Consider the following 21765-nt stretch of genomic DNA (forward strand, 5'->3'; position numbering starts at 1 on the left):
TCAAAGGCTGGCTTTTTCATACCTGAGAGATTTCTGACCATTTTTAATTTCTCTCACTATTTTCAATTTTTTTTTCTTTTTGCCCAGTGAAAGGCATGTGTATCTGACAGCTTGCAAAGAACAACTTTTTTGCAACTATTTAGTTGGTCTAATAAAAGATATTGCCTCTACTCAAAGAGTTTGTCTGCCTTTGTGCATGTGTTAGTGTATTTTTGTGACACTTTTTGCAAGGTGGTTCTATAAACATTGAAATATTTTGCAAAATTACAAGATTTTTAAAAGGTTGATAAAGTGTGTTTTTGTCAAAGCTCTCACAGCATCGCACCCTGAGATTATACAAAATATGGTATATCTCATAACACCACGCTCAATTCAATTTTAGCTTGACAGGTTCCTAACTGACTCGTGGATTTCCCTTTTGGTCTTATACTGCATCTCAGTCATTTTATGTATGAATTTTGTTACAGTGGCATTTTGGTCCCAGGAGGATTTGGATTTAGAGGAACTGAGGGCAAACTCCAAGCAATCTCTTGGGCAAGAAAAAAGAAAAAGCCTTTTCTAGGTAAGACCATTACTCTTAGAAAATATAATTGGGTGTTGATGATTTAAAGTTGATTGTTTTTTTTAATTGGGCCGAATCTCCTCTGAATCGAACAGGCGGCGGGGGCATGGCGGGGGCAAGTGGGGTCCGACCCCCCGGCTGCTCCTCCCAGCCCTAGCATCCTGGCACTTAAAAACCCCCAAAAACAAAGCCCTGCACTCACCGGCTGCCGCAGCGGCAATCAGGGCCTCTGGGGACTAGTGACAGAGCCCCCCCCATGCAGTGTAGGGCAGTGGGGATCGCCCCCCCTCCCCGTGTGGTAGCTGTCACATCAGACGGGTGCAGTGTGGTTTGGCAGAGTGCCACATGCTGTCCTGGAGCTGAGGGAGCCAGTGGGGGCTGGGGCTGGGTGGCAGTCCCCCCGTGGTCCTCTCCCTCCTACTCCAGCCTCCCTGCCTCCTACTTACCGGCTTGGAGCCCAGGTCCAGCTCCCTGCGTCGGTAAGTGGGGACTGCATGAATCTCCGAACTGTTTCGGAGGCTGCTGATTCAATTCGGACCTTTTAATGGGTCTCCTAATTCAATTTGGATTCAGAGATTCAGCCCCCGAATCGGGCTGAACCTCCTCTGAATTGAATCGGCTACCAAAGCTTTGCACAGTCCTACCATCTAGCCCAGGTCCATCTAGCCCAATGGCCTGTATCTTGCAATGGTAAAGAATGGCTGGTAAAGGAAAATGTATTTTTGCAGGATCTGTCCAAACTGACCTGTCCCAAATTGGAGGTTATACCTCTAATTGTCCTGTTTAATACCCACTGGTAGGCTTCGCTTGCATGAAATTAAAATAATAGAAAATGAGGGTTCAAAGGGACCTGAGGAGGTCATCAGGTTCAACCCCTTGCTCAAAGCAGGACCATCCCAAATTAAATCATCCCAGCCAAGGCATTGTCTTAAAAACCACCAAGGGTGGAGATTCCATGACCTTTCTGGGTATCCTGCTCCAGTGCTTTACTAACCTCCTAGGAGAGAGGTTTGCCTAATATCTAACCTAAACTTCCCTTGCTGCAACTTGAGACCATTGTTCCTGGTTCTGTCATCTGCCACCCTGAGAGCAGTCTAGCTCCGTCCTCTTTGGAACCACACTTCAGGTAGTTGAAGACTGTTATTAAATCCCCTCTGTCTTCTCTTGTCCAAGTAAGCCCAGTTCCCTCAGCCTTTCCTCAGAAGTCATATGCCCCAGCCCTCTAACCATATTTGTTGCCCTCCACTGGACTCTCTCTAATTTGTCCACATCCTTTCTGTAGTGGGGGGCCCAAAACTGGACACAGTACTTCAGAGGTAGTGTCCCCAGTGCTGAATAGAGCAGAATAATCACTTCCCTCAGTCTGCTGGAAAGACTGATGCAATCCAGTATGCCATTAGCCTTCATGACAAGAAGGACACACTTTTGGCTCATATACAGCTTCTTGTCCAGTGTAACCCCAAGGTCCTTTTCAGCAGAGCTGCTGCTTAGCCTGTCGGTCCCCGGCCTGTACTGGTATATGGGATTGTTCCATGCTAAGTGCAGGATTTTGCATTTGTCCTTATTGAACCTTATTAGATTTTTTTTGGTCCAATCCTCCAACTTGTAGAGGTCACTCTAAATTCTAGCCCTACCCTCCAGGATCTCTCCTATTCCTCCCTGCTTGGTGTTATCTGCAAACTTGCTGAGAGTGTACTCCATCCCACTTTCCAGGTTGTTGATGAAGACATTGAGCAAACCTGGCCTTAGCACCAACCCCTGGGGTACTCCACTTGATACCAGCTGCCAACTAGACATTGAGCCAGTTATTTACTATCCTTTGAGCCTGACAATCTAGCCAGTTTTCTGTCCACCTTACAGTCCATTCATCCAACCCATACTTGCTTAGCTTGCTTGCAGGAATGTTGTGAGACTGCATCAGAAGCCTTGCTAAAGTCAAGGTGGGGCTGACTGGTCTGTAGATCCCCAGATCCTCCTTCTTCCCTTTCATAAAGATGGACTATATTTGTCTTTTTCCGAGTGTTTGGTAACTTCTCCTGATTGCCACAAGTTTTCAGAGATAATGGCCAGTGACTGCAGTTACATCAGCCAACTCCCTCAGCACTCTCGGGTGCATCACGTCTAGCCCCATTGACTTGTGCACATCCAGCTTTTCTTAGTAGTCCCTAACCTGTTCTTTCACTGCTGTTGGCTGCTCACCTCCTCCTCAAACTGTGTCACTAGGTGCAGTAGACTGGAAGCTGACCTTGCCTGTGAAGACAGGTAAAAAAAAGGCATTGAGCACTTCAGCCTTTTCCTCATTATCTGTCACTAGGTTGCTTCCCTCATTCCGTAAGGGATGACACTTTCTCTGATCTTCCTTTTGTTGCTGACATACTTATAAAAACCCTTCTTGTTCCCTTGCTAACTGCAGCTTCAGTTGCACTTTGGCCTTCCTGACTTCATCCCTACATGTCCCAACAATACTCTTATACTCCTTCCTAGTCATTTGTCCAGGTTTCCACTTTTTCTAAGCTTCTTTTTTGTGTTTTAGCTCATTGAAGAGTTCCCTGCTAAGCCAAACTGGTCTTCTGCCATGCTTGCTAGTCTTTCTGCACATCGGGATGGCTTGCTCCTGCATCCTCAGTGAGGTTTTTTAAAAATACAGTCAGCTCTTCCTGTTTTACCCGTCAGACTGGCCTCCCAGGGGATCCTGCCTATCAGTTCCTTGAACAACTTGATGTCTGCTTTTTCTGAAGGCCAGGGTCCTTACTCTGCTGCTCTCCTTTCTTCCATTCTTCAGGATCCTGAACTGAATCATCTTGTGGTCACTACTGCCCAAGTTGCCATCCTCTTTTACATTCCCCACAAATTTTTCCCTGTTTGTAAGCAGCAGGTCAAGAAGAACATGATCCTTACTTGGCAGCTCCAGCACTTGCACCAGGAAGTTGTCCCCAATACTCTCCAAAAACTTCCTGGATTCCCTGCACACTGCTGTATTGCCCTCCCAGCGGATGTCAGGGTGATTGAAGTCCCCCGTGAGAACCAGGACCTGTGATTGGGAAACTTCTGCTGGCTGTTTGAAGAAAGCCTCACCCACCTCATCTTTCTGGTCTAGTGGTCTATAGCAGATATCCACCACAATATCACCCTTGTTCTCCCCTTAGCTGTCCAGTTTTCTTTTGAACATGGTTAAATTATAGGCCTCTAAAACATTTTTTCATACCAGTGAATGCTGCCTGTTAATTATGAATGGTAGGTAAAAAAAGGAATACTTTTTGCTTGTTTTAAATCTGGGGCCTAATAATTTAATTGCATATTCCCTAGTTCTAGCATTGTGAGAGATTAGTGAATAGTAAATTCCTATTATTGTTCAAATTGTCTGAAGTCCCCAAACCTAAGAAATTGTATATATGCAAACAATGTATACAACTGAGTATCAGGACATGGAAACTAAGGGCATTCTAAAGCCTGGTGTGAGGCTGATTCTAAAGCCTGAACATTTATATGGTCTTCTCTCTCTCTCGTGAAACTATTTTTTTCTCTTTCTGGCAGGAGTTTGCTTAGGGATGCAGCTGGCTGTTGTGGAGTTTGCAAGAAACTGTTTAAACTGGAAAGGTGAGTTCAATATCCTATTATTTGGTTGATTTAGAAGAATGCCTTATTCCTTACATTAACTGTATGTTATTTAAGTCACATTGTTATAAATTTAGATTACCGTGACCATTTCCTAGGAGCTAAGCTGTTAATTCAACTGCATATGTGCACTTCCCTTTACCTTTATGCAAACAACCCAGAACTTATTTCTGGGGCAGAGGACTGCATAGTATAGCAAATAATATACTCTCGTGGAGCAGGTAGGTAGGCAGTATAGATGGATGGGGAATAGGTGGAGTGCTGGCTTTCCCCATCCACTCACTGGCCAGAAAAGCCAAACTATTTCATGGAATAGTAACTTAATGTGAATTTAGGCCAGCAATAAACTACTGCTGCCAAGAGTCAGGAGGAGACAGGAGAATGAAGTGTAATTTGGATGAGTCTTGATGACATTATGCCTCTTGAAGTTGCAGCTTAGTTACCGTTCCTTTACTGGGCCAGGCCTAGAGGCCCAATTGAACCTAAAAGCCCACAGAACTGATAAAATGAGTGTAGCGTATCTGGGATGGTGAAAATGTGTGATGCGTGTGCTGATTTTTTTTGTTTTGTCTTTGGTTTGTTTTCCAGATGCAAATTCTACAGAATTTGACACAAACACAAAGAAACCTGTTGTAAGTACTGATTTTCTTTCTATATGTTTAGTTGAATTAAAGACTGTATCTGCTTAGTTCATGAAGGCCCCAGCAGACATTCAAACAATGGCATGATTGGGATTGGAAAAATTTATGCCACATCTCAAACATTGTGCCTTCTGCCAGGCCAAACCTGCATGTTTGGGGTTCTCTGATCCCAGTTGCAGCCTTGCTGAGCTGCCCCAGCCCAGCCCTGCAGATCAGGTGAGGAGCTTCTCTGTCTGGATCCAGAGTCCCCTCCTTCCCCTAATTCTGCCCCCTCCGACAGGTTCCAGACCTGGGGCTGACAGGGCCAGGTCCAGTAATCAGCTCATTGTCAGATCCAGCTCTGACAGTCCTGGGTCCAGTTCAAGACCTAGAGCTGAAACATATGCCAGGGGCAGAAAGGACGTCTATTGCCCATATTCAGCATATTTATTGTTTCAATAGATATTTTCTTTCATACTGTCCATCTACTCCCACTGGTAAAAATAAATAAATAAATAAAATGTTCATGCTGATTTTATGATTTTGTAGTATTTGCAGTGGCCACAAATTAATGTTCTTATGAGGAAAAGATAAGCATTATGGTTATTTTACTGTAGAAAGGTAAGGAGAAGCTAGAAGATGGAGGACAGAGCTCTTATAAAATACAAATATGTTCAATAAAATAGCATGGAGAATAAAGCAAGCTGCTGGCAGAATTCATTTTCCCCCCATGTAAAATGTATCATATTTTATCAAATATATGTGTTCATTATGAAGTCAGTTATTAGAACAATTTCCTATGCTCTAAATTTGATGGCATCTATCTCAAAGTATTTGAAAATTTAAGGTTGAGATTTTTAAAATATTATGGATTTCATAAATTATGTGTGGTTTCAGTATTACTGGTACTGGGTCTTTTTAAATCAGTCCCTTATCTCTCTAATATAAAGTTGTATTTATACACCTGATATCATCTAAGTGTTCTCAGGTAGAATTCTGGAAGGAAAACCCTTATAATGCTGAAAAGAATATGGGATAGTCTCATAATTGGAAAACTTCACAGGTGATCTGGAATTTCAAGAAAACGGGAAAAAAACTCACCAAGAAAAAGAGGAATCAAAATCTAGAAATGTTTTACTATAAATGTTAAGTCACTCAATAGTAGATGGAATTAATAAAAAAATCTCGGAAAACTGAGTGAGTAGCCTGTTAAGTGGTAGGTGATATTTAACTGTGAGAAATGCAGTGTAATATATATCAGGGGGAGGGGATAACTGGAATGATACATACACTCAGTAATGGGCACTGAATTGGCTATTAAAACTCAGGGAAGACACACTGGGTTAGTGGTGGAGAGTTTGTTAAAAACATCAGACAGACCAAAAACATTTTCAGTAGCGTTCAAAAGGCAAATAAAATGTGAGGAATCATTAGGGGCAGAACAGAAAACAAAGATTTCAAATGAGGACTTGGAAACAAATAGCTTCTGTACCAGGTGAGACTGAAAAGGCTGTATATCTTGGAAAAGGGACAAGCTAGAGGAGAGATGATAAAGGTCTATTAAATTATGGAAAATTCAGATTGCTTGAAAAAAGTGAATAAAGAACTGTTTTTTATCAAGTCTGATAATATAAGCATTAGGGAGCCTGCAATGAAATGATTAGACAGCAGGTTTAAAACAAACAAAAGGATTTTTTTTGACATAACATGTAATTAACATGTAGAACCTGTTCCCACAAGATTTGATGTATGCCAATAACACAACTGCATTTTAAAGGGGAATAGATGACTCAATGAAGGTTAATTCATGAGGAGATATTAAACAATAGTTAGGGATGTAACCTACTGTTGATAGCTGGGAATGTCTGACACAGGATGAATCACACCACACGTCCTGGTTCTTAGACTCTTCCTCTTATTTATCTTCTAGTTGTCACTGGTGAAGATAAGATACTGGGCTAGATGGACCTTTGTTCTGACCCAGTACAACAGATTTTATGTTCATATCTTCTAATAACCAGATGATTGTTAAGCTACTACTGCTGTAACATTATATTCTGTACTGAAATGTGAAAATGATTAGGCACCTCTTCAGTTTGCAAAATACAAAGTTTTTTAAAACGTTGGACTTCTAATATGCCTTCAAATTAGTCAAAACCATTAGTCAAAACTTGAAGATCAATTGTCAAAATTGTCAGAGTTTTGTTTGCATGATTCCTGTTGAAACTGGCATGAACTTTGCAGACAAAACCATTCACAGCTTTGAAAATTTACTCACATGAGACCAGATAGACATTTGAACATTACAACAGGATTTGAGGTATTGTAAGACAGCTTTTTTATTTCTCTTTTCAGAGTTTACTCCTTTGAATCCAAGAGAGGGAGTTAGCCTTGTGAGTCAGGCAGAAGGCAGGGCAGGGTTGCACCTTGGAGATTACCTGGTTCAGAGAGGTATAAGCTTTCAAAGGCAACAGCCTACTTCATAAGAAGTATTCATAGCATCTAAGTAGGCTGTCACCTGCAAAAGCATGTGCCTCTCTGAACCAGATAGTTTCTGAGGTGCTGTCCTGCCCTGCTTTCTTCCTTTGAACCTAAGAAAAACTGTCATGTGACGTTCTCAGTAACATTGGTGTACTCCCAGAAGAGTATAAAATGAAGGTTGTTCTAAACCAGTAATTCTCAACCAGGTTTTGTGAGATGCTTTTAAGGGTGTTACGAGGTGCTGCACTATATTGGCAGTCAGGTGAGCAAAGACCTCCATGATTCACAAGATAAACTCAGAGATTTCAAACAGGAATCCATAGTGTCAAAAACATGCTGGTCTGTTGTGGCCCGGAATTCTTTGCAACAGAAGAACACATTTCTGAATCCAGAGCTGTACAGCTGGAAACCTGATCTTTGCCAGCTGAACTCTAGGTTAGGTGAAGGGAACCCTGACTTGTTTCATCTGGACATCTTGCCATATTAATCTGATAACTGAGGAGTCCACATTAGCCCAGCCTGCATTGTGGTAACAGCTTTGGATTTTATTTATAACAAGAGAAAAGGGACCAACCAGTGAGGCGGTGGGAATATGAACTGTTACAGGAGCTTTTATGTTCCACAACAGGCTCCCAGGGGCTGCCTTGTTAACGCTGTAGCATCTGCTGGTATTCTCTGTGACTCAGGTTCTGAAACAGGACTGGAGTATTTGTGTTCCTCTTCTTTGTGCTGGCTCCTCTTCCTTTCAAAAGTTCCTTCCTAGAGGAAGGAAAGCACAGCTGGCTACTGAAGCTAGATTTTTGTTGACTTTTTAAAGAAATTGGAGGAGTATGCAATTTTAAACTATGTAGATTGTGAAGGGCAGAGGTAGGCAACCTTTTCAGGCTGCAGGCTGGAATGACATGTCGCCGCCGAGAGCCGTGGCGCGGGGTTTGGGGCCTTAGGAGTCCTAGTCGGCGGGCGGGTACTTGTGATGCTTGGAGTGGAATCGGGTACTGACGCGTTTTGATTAAACAAAAAGGTTGTTTACTTACACTGCTCATACAGTGCAGGCCAGAAGCTTGCTTCGATTACGGTTGTAAACAAACTTGGGTCGGGCAGAAATTACAAAGTTCGTTTGGTCGGTCTGCAAATGTGTTCGGGGTGTTCGGGCCGGCAGTCGTCTTACGTCTTGGGTGGGGGTGTGCTAGGCCCCCTTGGGTCGGTGATGGGGAGTCCTTAGTGGTTGATCAGGCCGCTAAGTTCACTCTGAAACACGCGTGGAGTTTGCTAGGCTCCACAGTGTACTCAGAGTTCTCCACGAGGTGTGTGTGTAGCTCTCCCCAACTTGGGTGGAAACTGTTCAAGCTTTTTATACGGCTAGCAAGACAATCGCTAGCCGCCACGTGTGCATGCCAATAATGGGGCTCGAATTAGAATATAAATGGCGGGAACTCTTTGCACCGAGCATTTCTTAGATGCAAAAGAAATGTACCGTGCAAAGAAGCTGCAAATTGGCGGGAACTTTTTCTAGGTCATTAATATATAGTCACTGGGCTCTGGAGTTTTCCCCTCGTGACCTAATTACATGACCTACTTACAGAATGATTGACAGACTGCCTTCTGTATCAAACTATGGAATTCTCCCACTGTACTATAGGCATATGAACAATGGGTTCTGACATGACACACCCCAAGCTGGAGGTGGGTAGGGGGCAGGTGCTAAGACCCTACTGCCATCTCCACTTGTCTCCATGGTGGCATTGGAGCACCCACAGCTGATCCTCATTCCCTCTGCTGAAGCCCCACATCTGCAGGCCAGATACAAAATTTCATAGCTGGTAGGGTCGCAAGGGACCTAAGCAGGTCATCAAGTCTGACACCCTGCCATGGACAGGAAAGGATGCTGGAGTCAAATGACCCTGGCTTAGTGATTATCTAGCCTCCTTTTGAAGACCTCCAGGGTAGGGGCGAGCACCACTTCCCTAGGAAGTTGGTTCCAGATCCTAGCCGCCCTGACTGTGAAGTAGCGCCTCCTGATGTCTAGCCTGAACCTACTCTGTCAGCTTATGGCCGTTATTCCCTGTAACTCACGGGAGTGCTCGGGGCAACAGGGACTCTCCCATTGCCTGTTGGTCCCCCTTGGCAAGTTTGTAGGTGGCCACCAGATCCCCTCTCAGCCTTCTCTTGTGGAGGCTGAACAGGTTCAGGTCCTGTAGTCTCTCCTCAAAGGGCCTATCCTGTTGCCCCCTGATCATGTGAGTGGCCCTTCTCTGGACCCTCTCTGTGCTATCCACATCCCTCCTGAAGTGCGGCGCCCAGAACTGGATGCAGTACTTCAACTGCGGCTTGACCAATGTCGCATAGAGGGGGAGGATCACCTCCTTGGACCTGCTCGTGATGCATCTATGGATGCATGACAAGGTGTGGTTAGCCTTCCTGACCGCGTCTCCACGTTGGCGGCTCATGTTCATCTTGGAATCACTAGTGACTCCAAGATCCTTTTCTGCCTCTGAAAATTTTTTTCCAAGGGCTGAACCTGGCCTGTTGGCAATAGGTTGCTGACCCCAATCAAGGGTTCTTGGAAGCATTTGTAGAACCTGGAATGTCCTACAGTGCTTATCAAATGCAGTATTTGCAACCCTGAATGATCAAAATGCATTGGTCAGCAGCCAGTCAAAAATCTTGAGATTAGTTTTCATGAGATTTAGAAAAAAGGAATACATTTGGCTTTTCTTGTTTACTTTTGTTTTTTAGCCTCTAACAGTCCTTGCTTTCAACTTTTCTCTAGAGTGCTATTTTGAAGACTAACAAGTTATTTAAAACAAAATGAAAGCTAAGATTCTCATATAATTGGGAACTAGGTCTTTAAGAAAAACATTAAATATTGCAATACTTGTGCTTAAAATAATGAAAATTAGCACAATATGGTTGTGCCCTCAACTAAAATGGCACAAATAAGCTTAGTAGGAAAATGATCAGAAGTTATTCATTTTGATAAACAGTTTCTGTACAGGTTTTCTTTTTGAGCTTTTTGTTTTTAATTCCTAAGGCTAAGTGGGGTAAATGTTGTGACTTGACTTTTTTTAATAATATATTGCTTAACATATAAGGGAGTGTCTGACACTTGCTGATCTGTATCAGTTTGGCTATTCTTGTTCATTTGGTTCTATACTGCAGCACAATTACAAAACTGGTATTCAGCCCTACAAACACACCCAGTAATTTAATGCACATGAGGAGTCCCATAGGATTATCCACATACTTTGCGTTAGCATGCAGGTGTCTGCTATTTGGAACCCTAATGCACTCACTTTTGAAATGTTGTGGAAGCACTCGATCACTTCTTTATACAAAGCTTTCTTGTTCTTATGACTCAAATAATGCAAAACTGGGCTAAAAGGCTTGTCCTAAGCAAAATTATAAGAAAAAAGGATAGCACAGAATCTGGTAAGTAAAGCATTGAGTCATGTAAGGAAAAATTAGTGGCATAGTTTATAATATATACCTATATTTGTATAGAGATATATAGGGTCACATTCTGCATTGGTGGGATTTTAAAATTTAATTGATATTTGAGTTCTTTGTTCCAGTTAATAGTTATGCTTTATGCATCCTTGCTTTAACTTTGGATTTAAGTTTAAAGACTTACGTCACAGAATGAAAACAGCTAACTCCTATGTAGCATTTTATAGCTGTAGATCTTGATATGCTGAACAATCAAGAATAAATGTTGTCCGAATACAGGGGACTGTGGTGTATGGAGTTCTGATCACTTGGTGTTATACAATAAGTTAATGGCAGAGCTCGAAATAAAAACACAGGTCTGCTGCTCCCAAGCTGTCTTTACCAGATCAGGTATTTTACACTGTTAGAATTCCAGGGCCAGGTTTTGTGGCCTGGCCCTGTCTATGTTTAATACACAATGGATTTTGGAGAGGGAATCTTAGAGACCCAGAAACTTTTGATTTCTAATTCCAGTCCTGTTGATCAGGTCATTTGAGTGGCATATTATTTAATCTTTTTACCTCTATTTTCTGAAGTGTTTTGGTCATGATATTGCGAGTAATAATACTGAGTTACCTTGCCTGAGTTAAGACATGGTAAAAGTGTAGGTTCATAGTCATATTATGTGTATGATTATCATATTATAAATAATTAATGTAGGGACAAATTTTACACTGATTTCTGCATATGTTCTATGCAGTGCCCTTACAGTGACCATAAATAATTACACTGGGTGCTAGGCCTGAATTTGTACCTGACAGTCAAAAGTTTTTGTTGTTGTTATCTCCATCTCATTATTAAATCAGATTTTAAACTGAGATTTTAAGGGTTTTGAGCAATTTTTGTATGGTGATCTTAGTCTCTAATCTAATATAAAAATGTTTCCTTCTAGGACTAGATTCAAAATAGTTTAGCTTAGTTTTAAAACTTTATTCTCTATTATTTAAAATATGATATATTCAGGGAATAAAACATGCACATTATTCGTAAATATTGGGACCAAAACAGGTTTCCCGTAGGTGGGTGACACTTTTAACACCATTTAAAATTTCATTTTCTTCTGCCTATTTTTCCCATAAACAGTGTAAATAATTTGGTCAAACTCAGACGTTTCTCCTACTTTGTAACAGAAAAAAAAGAAAATTAGCACAGGACCCAATCCTGCAAACACTTAACCACATGTAATGCAGTGTGGTTACTAAACTGCAGAAAGATGGTTAAGTACATAAGTGTTTGCAGGATCTTAAATGTAGTTGGAGTTGAAATAAAAACATGGGATTTGAACTTACTTTTATATTTGGCCAAAAGGAGACTAACCACTGAGAAAATAATATTTTTCCAAGAAATGCCACCTACGTTATTGGTTTTTAACTTGTGGTCTGTGGACCCCTGAGGCTCTGCAGGCTATGTCTAAGGAGTGTGCAAAAGATGTCTATGATCAATCAAAAGTATGTGAATGCCCACACTTACAATCCAAAAAGGGTCACACCTCCATTTGAAATTTTTTAGGGGTCTGCAAATGAAAAAAGGTTGAAAACAACTGACCTACATAAAGTAGTAGAGGGGTTTCTAATACACAATGGGCACCAATTTCCATTTTAGGTACTTAAATTGCCACAGTACCTTAGTGCCATAGTACCTTCAGGTACTTAAATTGCCATAGTACCGCTGAGCCTTATGATGCATTAATCCTCATAGCACTGCTATAGAAAAGTATTATCATCCTTATTTTGCAGTGGCAGAACAGGGGTACAGAAATAGTAAAGCATCTAGATTCCCTTTGAGTATTTGGGCCTAACTCACATATTAATACAGCTGGGCACCTAACACCTTTGAAGAGCTGGACCTAAGAGACTCACGCTGAGTCACCCAAGCCAGCTGTGATGGAACAGAGGTTTGAACACGGGTTTCCCAAGTTGTAGTCTAGCACCTTGAATCACTGAACCATCCTTCCTCTCAGTTTCATTACTTTTCATTATTTTTCTCTCAATAAGGTGAATAAAACCTTTTAAAATGCTTTTAATTGCAGCAGTAACTTGTTATCCTTTAGGGACCCAAGCACAGCCCCTCAGAGATTATTATAAGTCTGTAGGGACAAGAAAGAAGACTAGTGCTGCACGATTGGTCTTGTGTTGAAAGAAATGTATGTGCCCATCCTCCATTCATTGAAGTCAGTCTTTTTGTTGAGTCTTAAAAATGCCAGGTGTTCTTTATTAGTGTAATTGGAGAGCTTCCTAAGAGTTGAGCACCCTCAACTCCCACCGACTTCAGTGAGAATCAAACATGCTTAATACCTTTTAGGATAAATCTTAAAGGGTAAGAAGCAGATTTCCTAAAAAGAAGAGGTTTTTTATAAGCTTCATTTTGGCAAAGGAATTTCTGTTTCAACTGGTGTTTAAAATGCTTGACTGCTGTGTAGGTGTAAAGGACAGTAAGAATAATACAAACATCGTTTCACTCAAATCTATCTCAGTTGCTGCAAATGTTGTTTGTTAAGTCTTCAGTTAAGGATCTAGATGTAAACAGCCAAGTGTATCTACAATGTTTTTTTTTTTCTTGGAATAATCTATCCCAAAGCAGAACATAAAGCCAGCAGAGATAATAATAGATGTTGCCTTTGTAACACTCTCAATCTGATTAACTGTAAAATGTTATTTCAGGCCCTTGTGGAAAATAAATACAATGTGCTTGTGTAATGAAAGATTACTGAGCTTCATATGCACAATTTTGGGAATAAAGTCTCAGGAATTAAGGTTTTATAAATAATTTCAATTTTCCCTTTTACTGACTGTTGAGTTTGTAATTTAAGTAATGTTCTTTTTAATTTAGTGTTTAAAATATAACTTACAGTAGTTGTACTAAACAGGCACCAAAGAATTTGGATGAGAAGATTCTGTCTGTAAAAGCAATTGGCAGTATGGTTGATGCACCTGGAGACATGAATTTGAGCCCCTTTCCAGACTTGTGTGAATGGCCTCCCACAGTTGACCCAGCTGCAAATCTGTCAGTCAACAGAGAACTATAGATGGTGAGATGTAGTGTTAGCTGCCATACTTTCTTAAATAGAGAACGCATCTTTTCCCCCCAAAATCAGGGTGCATGTATTAAGTGGAGAAGCAGACTTTTTTGCTGTAGAGAAGCACCCTGCTTCTTCACCTCAGCGCAACTGGTCTGGTGTTACTCTTCAGGTAGTTGAGGGAGTCAGTGGTCTATTGTTCTTCACTTCACAGGTGTTAAAGATCATCTCTCCTTTTTAAAGTTCTTTTTAATGGTTCCGCAAATGAAGGAAACCTTTCTTAAAAGAATTTTGCTATCCGCTGGGGCTTCTGGTCACTTCTATTTTGCAGCTCTTTATCTCTTTCAAGATCAGAGGTCTACCTATGGAGACCAGTCTTCAGCAGCAGCTATAGTTTTAGATAAGCAGGAAAGGGAGCGTGAGTCCACTCCAGTTATTACTTTTAAAAAATATTTTTGGGTTACATGTAGAAAAGACCCCTGGTATACAGTCACATACAGATTTCCCTCGATTTATGCGGGTTCTTTATATGCAAATTCGCTCTTATGCGATGAGCATATTTAGACCCATAATTTGTTATATGTGAGGTAAATTTACTCTTATGCGATCAGCATAGGCGCCCCCCCCCACCGCCCAAGCAGGTAAGTCTGTTGGGGGAGAGGAAAGGGCTGTGGCCTCACTCACCCCAGGCCCAGCTGCAGTGGCCCTGGGAGCAGCCAGTGCCTGCCGCCTGCAGCTGCTGGGCTGCACCGTGCTCCACCTGTCCCCCTGTGCCTGGGCTCACCCCAGCTCCTGGGCTGCATAGTGCCGTGGTGCAGGCAGCTGGTGTCAGCTGCTCCCGGGGCTGCTCCAGCAAGGGCTGGGGTGAGTGCAGACAAGTGGGGCCCCAGGCGGCACGGGGCACAGTGTTCACCCCAGCCCTGGCTGCAGCAGCCCCGGGAGCGGCCGGCGCCAGTGGCCTACAGCCTCTGGGTTGCACCGTGCTCCACCTGTCCCCCCCATGCCTGGGCTCCACTTCTTCCCACTCACCTCTGCTCCTGGGCTGTGCCGTGCCCTAGGGCAGGCAGCTGGTGTTGGCTGCTCCTGGGGCTGCTCCAGCACAGGCTGGGGGAGTGCCATGCCCCACGCTTCCTGGGGCTCCATTTGTCTGCACTCACCCCAGCCCAGGCTGGAGCAGCGCCAGGAGCAGCTGACACCAGCTGCCTGCACCAGGAGACGGCGCAGCCCAGGAGCAGCGGTGAGTGGGGACAGGTGGAGCACGGTGCAGCCCAGCAGCTGCAGGCAACCGGCGCCGGCTGCTTCCAGGGCTGCTGCACGTGCGGTTGGGGTGAGTGCCACTCTGGCCTCCTCTCTGCTTTGCTGCCTTCTGCAGCCTCGGGAGTGGCACCCCTCCCCTGCCCCTTCTCTAGGCGCAGCCTTGCTTCCTCCCTCCCTCCCCCACCACCATAGGAACCTATCCCTATTTGTTACATTATAAAGTGGGTTTGCTTTATGCAGATTTGATTTATGCACCGTTCTCCGGGAATGCTTGTACCGCATAAATTGAGGGAAACCTGGATATTGTAGATGGAAAACTGTTTGTACTTTGAATCAAAAAACAAGGTGTAGCATGACTTTGTATGTAAAAACTTGATTCTTTCAAACTAAGGTAAATGTGATCCCCATATTATTGTAAATGTTCCTGTATAATTTATGTTCTAGAAGAATTTACCATATATACTTGAATGCAAGATGAGGTTTCTTTCTCCCCCAATTGGCATGGGAGAAAAAGACCCTTGTTTTACAATCCCTAGACACCTCATGGAAAATGAGAAATTGGGCAGGCTCTGCAAAATATGATGGCAAAAAACACAAACAAAAAAACTTATTCGCAAGCAGAGAAAAGGGTGGGAACCCCTGTAATCTTGGAGTACAGGGGGCTGGAGGTGGGTGCTGGCTGCTCATAGTAGGAGGCAGGGAGGCTGCAAATAGCTGCACTGGCATCCAAGGTTGCACATGTGCACCTGCTTCCAGTAACAAGTTGGGCCAGGGCTCTGTGGACCCCAGTGCAGCTGCTTGCAGCATCCCGGCTGCCTGCCTCATCTGGCCTAGGCTCAGGCTCTGGGCATGCCTCTGCCGCTGTCTATGGCAGTGTTTCCCAACCTTTAACAGCCCAAGGCACACTTACATTAATAAAAATTTTCCGCAGCACACCTGCTAAGGCATTCCCCATCCTCATACATATTGTAGCTCATTGCCATGGCAAAATTCTGCGGCACACCTGTTCATCTCTGACGGTACACTTTTGTGCCGCACCACGCTGGTTGGGAAACAGTGGTCTATGGAAACTGGGTTGGCTGTGGCAGGCATTGTGGAGGCTGCAAGCAGCTACACCAGGGACCACGGAGCCCTGTCCCAGTTCATTGTGCCTTGGGGTGGGCGGAAGGAAACAAGATGGGGTGTACCCACCACTGGCAGTAAGCTGGGCCAGGGCTCCATGGACCTCAGTGTAGCTGCTGCCTGCCACAGCTGGCCTGGGACCCTGATGCAGCTGCTTGCACAGCCTCCCCACTTGGGGATGGCCCAAAACCATAGTTTAATTACTTTGATTAAGCCTGGGAAAGCCATTAGTCCACACTTAATGTATGTTGCCACCAGTCACGGGGAAAAGTTTATGAAAAGTGTAACTGGTTCAAGTTAAAAGTTAGCAGCCTTTAAAATTAACTTGAGTTAAGTTAAAGATTTCCACTTTCAACTAGTTAAAAAGTAAGTTGATTCGTGAGCAATGCGTGAAACACGGTGAATTGCCTCTTAGCATCATTTTTCATTTTCAAACGCAACGAGCGGGTTTCTTTTCCGTAAGCCCACAGAAGCACACTAATTGACTCAGAACTCACCCTGCTTTACCTGAAAAAAATGTTATACTTGTCATACAGTTTTCAGAATAACAATTTACCGATACCTATGTAATGTTAGATCCTTCTCACCCTCTCCATGTGACGTACTTTTTAAAGTCAATGCATCATATAGGTATACCAGAATAACAGAAAGGAGATGTTCATAACCAAATGACAAATGAAAGCTGTTTCCACGGAAAACCTCTGTTGTTACAATTTTTATTGTGCAAAAGGTAACAAAAGGGTAAGAAATACATCTGAATTAGAAATAATGCATGTGTCTGAAAATTAAAATTAGACTGAAATGAGAAAATCAGTTTAAATGAGAAAAAGAATGTTCAGTTGCTTAGCAGAAACTGTTTAAACATGCTTATTGAACTTCACCAAAAGCTGCATTTCAAAATTTACATCTGACAATTTTCCTTTTGTGTCTTGGAAAGCTAAGCCCCCGCCACTGAACAATCGCTCTACATGGGCAGATGAGGGAATGCTTGTGTTATAACCGATGAATAGTTTTTTCATAGTAGGTGACATCTCAGATAAGTTTCTCTCACATGAGAAATAATGCTCAACTTCTTGGGCCCTGGGCTGCTGGTTCTGATCTTCATTAAAATTAAAAAAAAAATCATTATCTGCTTCACCCTCACTACTTGCTCCCACTCTTACTGGGATCAATGTCTCTGCTTGCTTGTGCTTGTTCCCTCTCCTGTAGCCAACTGGCTGCCCTGTTGACTTCTGCAAATGCACAGAAAATGCCAATATGAACTAAGGAACTCTGGGACTTGTAATTCTTAAGAGATCATATCTCATAGGAAGGTGCACTACTCTCTGTCTCTCAAACAAGAAGTCCTAGAGTTTCAATAAAGAAATATCGTTCCATGTAAGTCCTAGAGAGTGGCTGTGTCAGGAAAAACTCTGGGAAAGCCGAATTTAATTAAAAAAAAAACAACTTTTATACTTTCAAAAAAGTTAAAGTTAACCTTTTTTTAACTAGATAAGTTAAAAGTTGACAGCTGAAAAATTTAACTAGTTAAAGTTAAAAGTTAGCCATTTCTGTAACTTTTTAACTTTTTAAATAGTTAATTCCCATGACTAGTTGCCACACATTTTTTCCAAGAACTTGGATTTAGATTGTTTTACAAGTCAAGATACTACCTCACAAAATCTGATCTGTAGAAAGCCAGTTTCTTACAAAATGTTTTTGTAATATAAAATTTAAAAAGTACATTAATTTTGACCTAACTGGGAATTCTGACTTGCTAAAGAACATTAATACTCAGTATGCAAAAAATGAAGGGCAAGGAAACCAATCCTTTTTATGGTAAAGAAATCTTTATTTTTTGCTGGTTAGGTTATCACAAGAAGTAGATCTGTGGTTTTAAATATAGATACTTTGTAAGAACTCTGGGTTTTTTGTCTGCTTCTTTTGGTGGTATATGATTGTCTTCCTCTTACTTGCTGATGCCTCAGTGGCCTGAAGTAGTTATCCTTGTTATAAGGGCCACAAATTCATCAAAGGTGACTTTACCATCTTTATTTGTGTCAAATGATTTAATAATGTTATCAAGAGAGAATGCCCCCTGTTATTTTAATAAGAAAAGAAATGAAAGAAAGAAATTAATAAGTAAAAAAAAATCAGAAGCTACTTGGTAAGAAATGTTTCTACAAAGCAAGCTCACAATTAACATTACTAGGAAGATGTTGCTGCTAACATGGTATCTATCAGCATAGGGGGATTATTTTACTGACTAAACTAGAGCTCCACAAGCAGCTCATGTTAGGAACAAAGACATATCAGTACTTTGAACAACATGATCCATAAATAAACTTTTGATCTCCTGGTCCTGTAGTTATGAATGCTACTATAAGAAAATAAGAGCAGTCCTATGAAATAGTTAAAATTCTCTGTCCTACTATTCAAATATCCCCACCTGGAAGAGCTAGTGGAACTATTGCAAACAAACATGCACAAAATTTTCAAACAAACCGTCTTGCTAAGGCTTCTTTTTGAGTAGGTTTTGTGCGACATAGGTAAATTTAGTCCTAATTATATCATGGAAATGAGGAAAAAATGGGTGAAAAAGCAGCTCACAAGCATGCTGAGCTACAATAGTCACCATCAGAAGTGAATCATATACTGCATAATGATTTGTGAGGATATGACCCAAAGCTTCCTGATATCAGTTGAAAAGCCCCCATTTACTTCACTGGACTTCACATTAGGCACTGAGAGAGCTCAGTTTTCCTGTTTGTAGATTACTGCATCTGTCTGTTGGTTGCAAAACTTCCAGCATATTAAATCTCACTAAAAGCATCAACACCTTTCAGTTCAGTGTGTAATGAAAGTGCATGTGGTGTTTTAGTGTAAGGGGTATTCTGAAATCATTCTTGGTTATTAGACGGGTTTATGAAATAATTGAAACCTCATTGTGATAGTGATGTCAACCTTCCTGTTGATCTTTTCACTTTACATTGAAGCAGAAAATAAAGTACATGTTGTATTATATTCTCTTTCACTTTATATCCATCTATTTCAGTATCAACCAACTTGCACATTTCTGCAAATAGCAAATGCTAGAAAATAGTGAATATCTAAATTGCAAATAGAAAACATCAATCAGACTTTGGTAAAACAAAAAACGATCAGGTAAATCTATATATATTTTTTTCCAGTGCTGAATCAAGTACAAATAATATCAAAATGCTTCAGTAATAAAGGATCCTTTTGGGCTTTCAATCATGCATTGCCTATTCACTTTTAATATTAAATAAATTACAAGTAAATGTAGCGATTGCTGTTTGAAAGGAAATACTTTTTATGTGTTTTATGAGATTTTCTTCAAGCAAAATTGTTTCCACCAGAAATTGTAAAATAATTTTTTCTAACTAACCTATTTTAGTGAGTTCAGCCAAAGTGCACTCTTGTTCATAAAGTACTGGAATTTCCACTGAGACCTAGGTGAATTCAGGCCTCTGCAGATACTGATTCACACACCGAGAAATAGCTAATAGTTTTTTGTCCACCAAAGGAAAATATACAGAGTTGTACTGAAATCAGAATCCAGTGCCAGTCATTTCTCCAAACTTGAAACCTTCCAATGGTGTCATGTAGACATTTCTCCAGCTGAAATTGATAATGTCTCCTTGAATCCAGATGTGGCATTTTCCTACAGAAAATCTTATAAATTACATAAAGAGGTTTTCTCATTTATAGTCTGGTGGTGAGCTCCTTGCTCTCATTGGAAGTAATTGCTCATGGATGTGACCTTTAGGTAATGATTATTGCTAAACACAATGAGACTCCATTGGAATATAACAGGGTGCTTGCAGAATCCTGACCTCTGTGAAGATTTTCTCACCTGCTCCATATGGAGCACAGCTGATAATATTGGGAGCACACTTACCTTCAAATATTCTGCAAATTGATTTTGAAGCAAGCTTTTTAATCCACCAATGGACACTGCGCTCGTACTACCCTCCTTCAAAGCATACTCGGTGAAATGTTTTAAAAGGTTGTCTTTGAACAAGTTTTCCATATTTCTATATAGATATTATTAAAGAATATCTGTGAAAATAAAGTATACAAATCATAAGGCCTTCTATTTGAATATATGAAGGGGAAAAATCCGTGATCTATTTCATTCCATATATTAAGAGTTCAGTGGGGACATAGTTGGTAAGGTATAAAAGATGTTTACTTATGAATTAGAAATGATTATATTAGCACAGCAGTTATCAACAGCTAAAAATATAAGTCTCCTCATACAGCTGAAATAGCTTGTAGAAATGTAGGTTTTTGATATTTTTTGCAGCTGGCTGGTAATTACCTCTACTAAGCTGGATAGCACTGAATAAGTAATACTTACCTGCCATCATACAGGTAAAGGGCTTTTTCTTTTCTATATATAGCAGCTACAACTCACTTCAAGAAGAACATGCTAAATTAACATGAAAGATTTTAATTGCATAATATATTATACTTACCCAAGTCACAAAATCCAGAACAACTAAAATAACCCAGCAGAAGTGAGAACTGTGGGGCTGGGGCTAGCCTTTATAGTCTTTTCAGGCTCTGACTCAACCCTGATTGTGAAATGCTTCTCTAGTCATTAAAACAAGACCGTAATTTTAATGGTATGGCTCCAATAATGAGAGGTGCTGCTCAATACTTTGACAAAAGACTAAATGAAAACAATTGTACCCCAAAGCTGTATCATAAACCCATAGTCACCTGTTTTATCCAAGTTTTCTAGTTTCCTACAGGCTTTTCTGTGCGGGATTGCCTCCCCCTCCCCCCCTGAAATGTGTTTGTTAATTTGCTGCGCTCATTCTAAAGAAGGCTTGTAAAGAGGGAGAGTGTGATTTATGAGTGTGAATACGTATCGAACCTTTTTGTTTCCACCCCTTAGCATGCAACATTTTTTTCTATAAAACGCATTCTTTCTCCTGAGCTAGCAAAGTGTAGATGAGATGTAGAAGTACAGGTTTTGGAGAAGATAGTTAATACCCACAGCACTGTGTAAAACACTCTATCAGCAATACATACCTGATCTTTATTAGTTTTTATTTTCATTTTGTATTGATGGTTCTTTAGAGTACACAGATAGGATTGTATCTCAATATATATAAATAGTTTAAGAAGAAAAATGAATAAGGTACTGAAAGCCAGTATGCTGCTTATCAGCTCATTATAACTTCATATAGATTAGCTTTCCTGGTACTTCCCCACATCTCAAACTGACTTATGAGCTCTGCTGTCTTCCCTGAAGATAACAGAACAATACTCATCTTCTATTTCTACCCTCTGCTTTTCCCCCCAGTGAGAGAGACAACAGGTCCCAACTTACAAACTCTGCTTTGTTTCAGTGACTACCTGTAGCAGTGCTATAGTGGTCATCGCTTTCCCTGGTGTACCTGAGATTGAGAGGCTGTGAGACAGGCTCAGGGGGTAGTGGTCTTGGCATGGAGAGCTAGGATTCCAATCCCACCATGCCAACGTGCATCTCCAATACCTTTCTTTATTTGTGAATGAAATATGTTTATATGCTGTTGAGGATTTCTTTCCAGGGGGTTGCTTGCTCAAGACTGCTAGAACCATGTCTGGTCTCT

General features: G+C 41.4%; 1 protein-coding gene and 1 long non-coding RNA gene across 6 annotated transcripts in view; one reads left to right on the top strand and one right to left on the bottom strand.

Annotated features, from left to right (window-relative positions):
* Positions 1 to 21765, top strand: part of CTPS2 (CTP synthase 2) — a 128366-nt gene that overhangs the window by 25482 nt on the left and 81119 nt on the right. For all 5 annotated transcript variants that reach the window (XM_025201129.1, XM_006021232.3, XM_025201130.1 and 2 more), the window contains 3 exons: positions 468 to 562; positions 4097 to 4159; positions 4766 to 4809. In XM_025201129.1, coding sequence (XP_025056914.1) covers positions 468 to 562; positions 4097 to 4159; positions 4766 to 4809 — 202 coding nt within the window. The remainder of the gene's footprint in view (positions 1 to 467; positions 563 to 4096; positions 4160 to 4765; positions 4810 to 21765) is intronic.
* LOC102370785 lies at positions 17969 to 20698 on the bottom strand. Its single transcript, XR_323517.1, has 3 exons — positions 20641 to 20698; positions 20061 to 20221; positions 17969 to 18236 (listed from the first exon to the last, which is right to left on the bottom strand). It is a non-coding gene; the product is annotated as an uncharacterized LOC102370785 (long non-coding RNA).

Source organism: Alligator sinensis, unplaced genomic scaffold (assembly GCF_000455745.1).
Source record: "Alligator sinensis unplaced genomic scaffold, ASM45574v1 scaffold583_1, whole genome shotgun sequence".
Lineage (NCBI taxonomy): Eukaryota > Metazoa > Chordata > Crocodylia > Alligatoridae > Alligator > Alligator sinensis.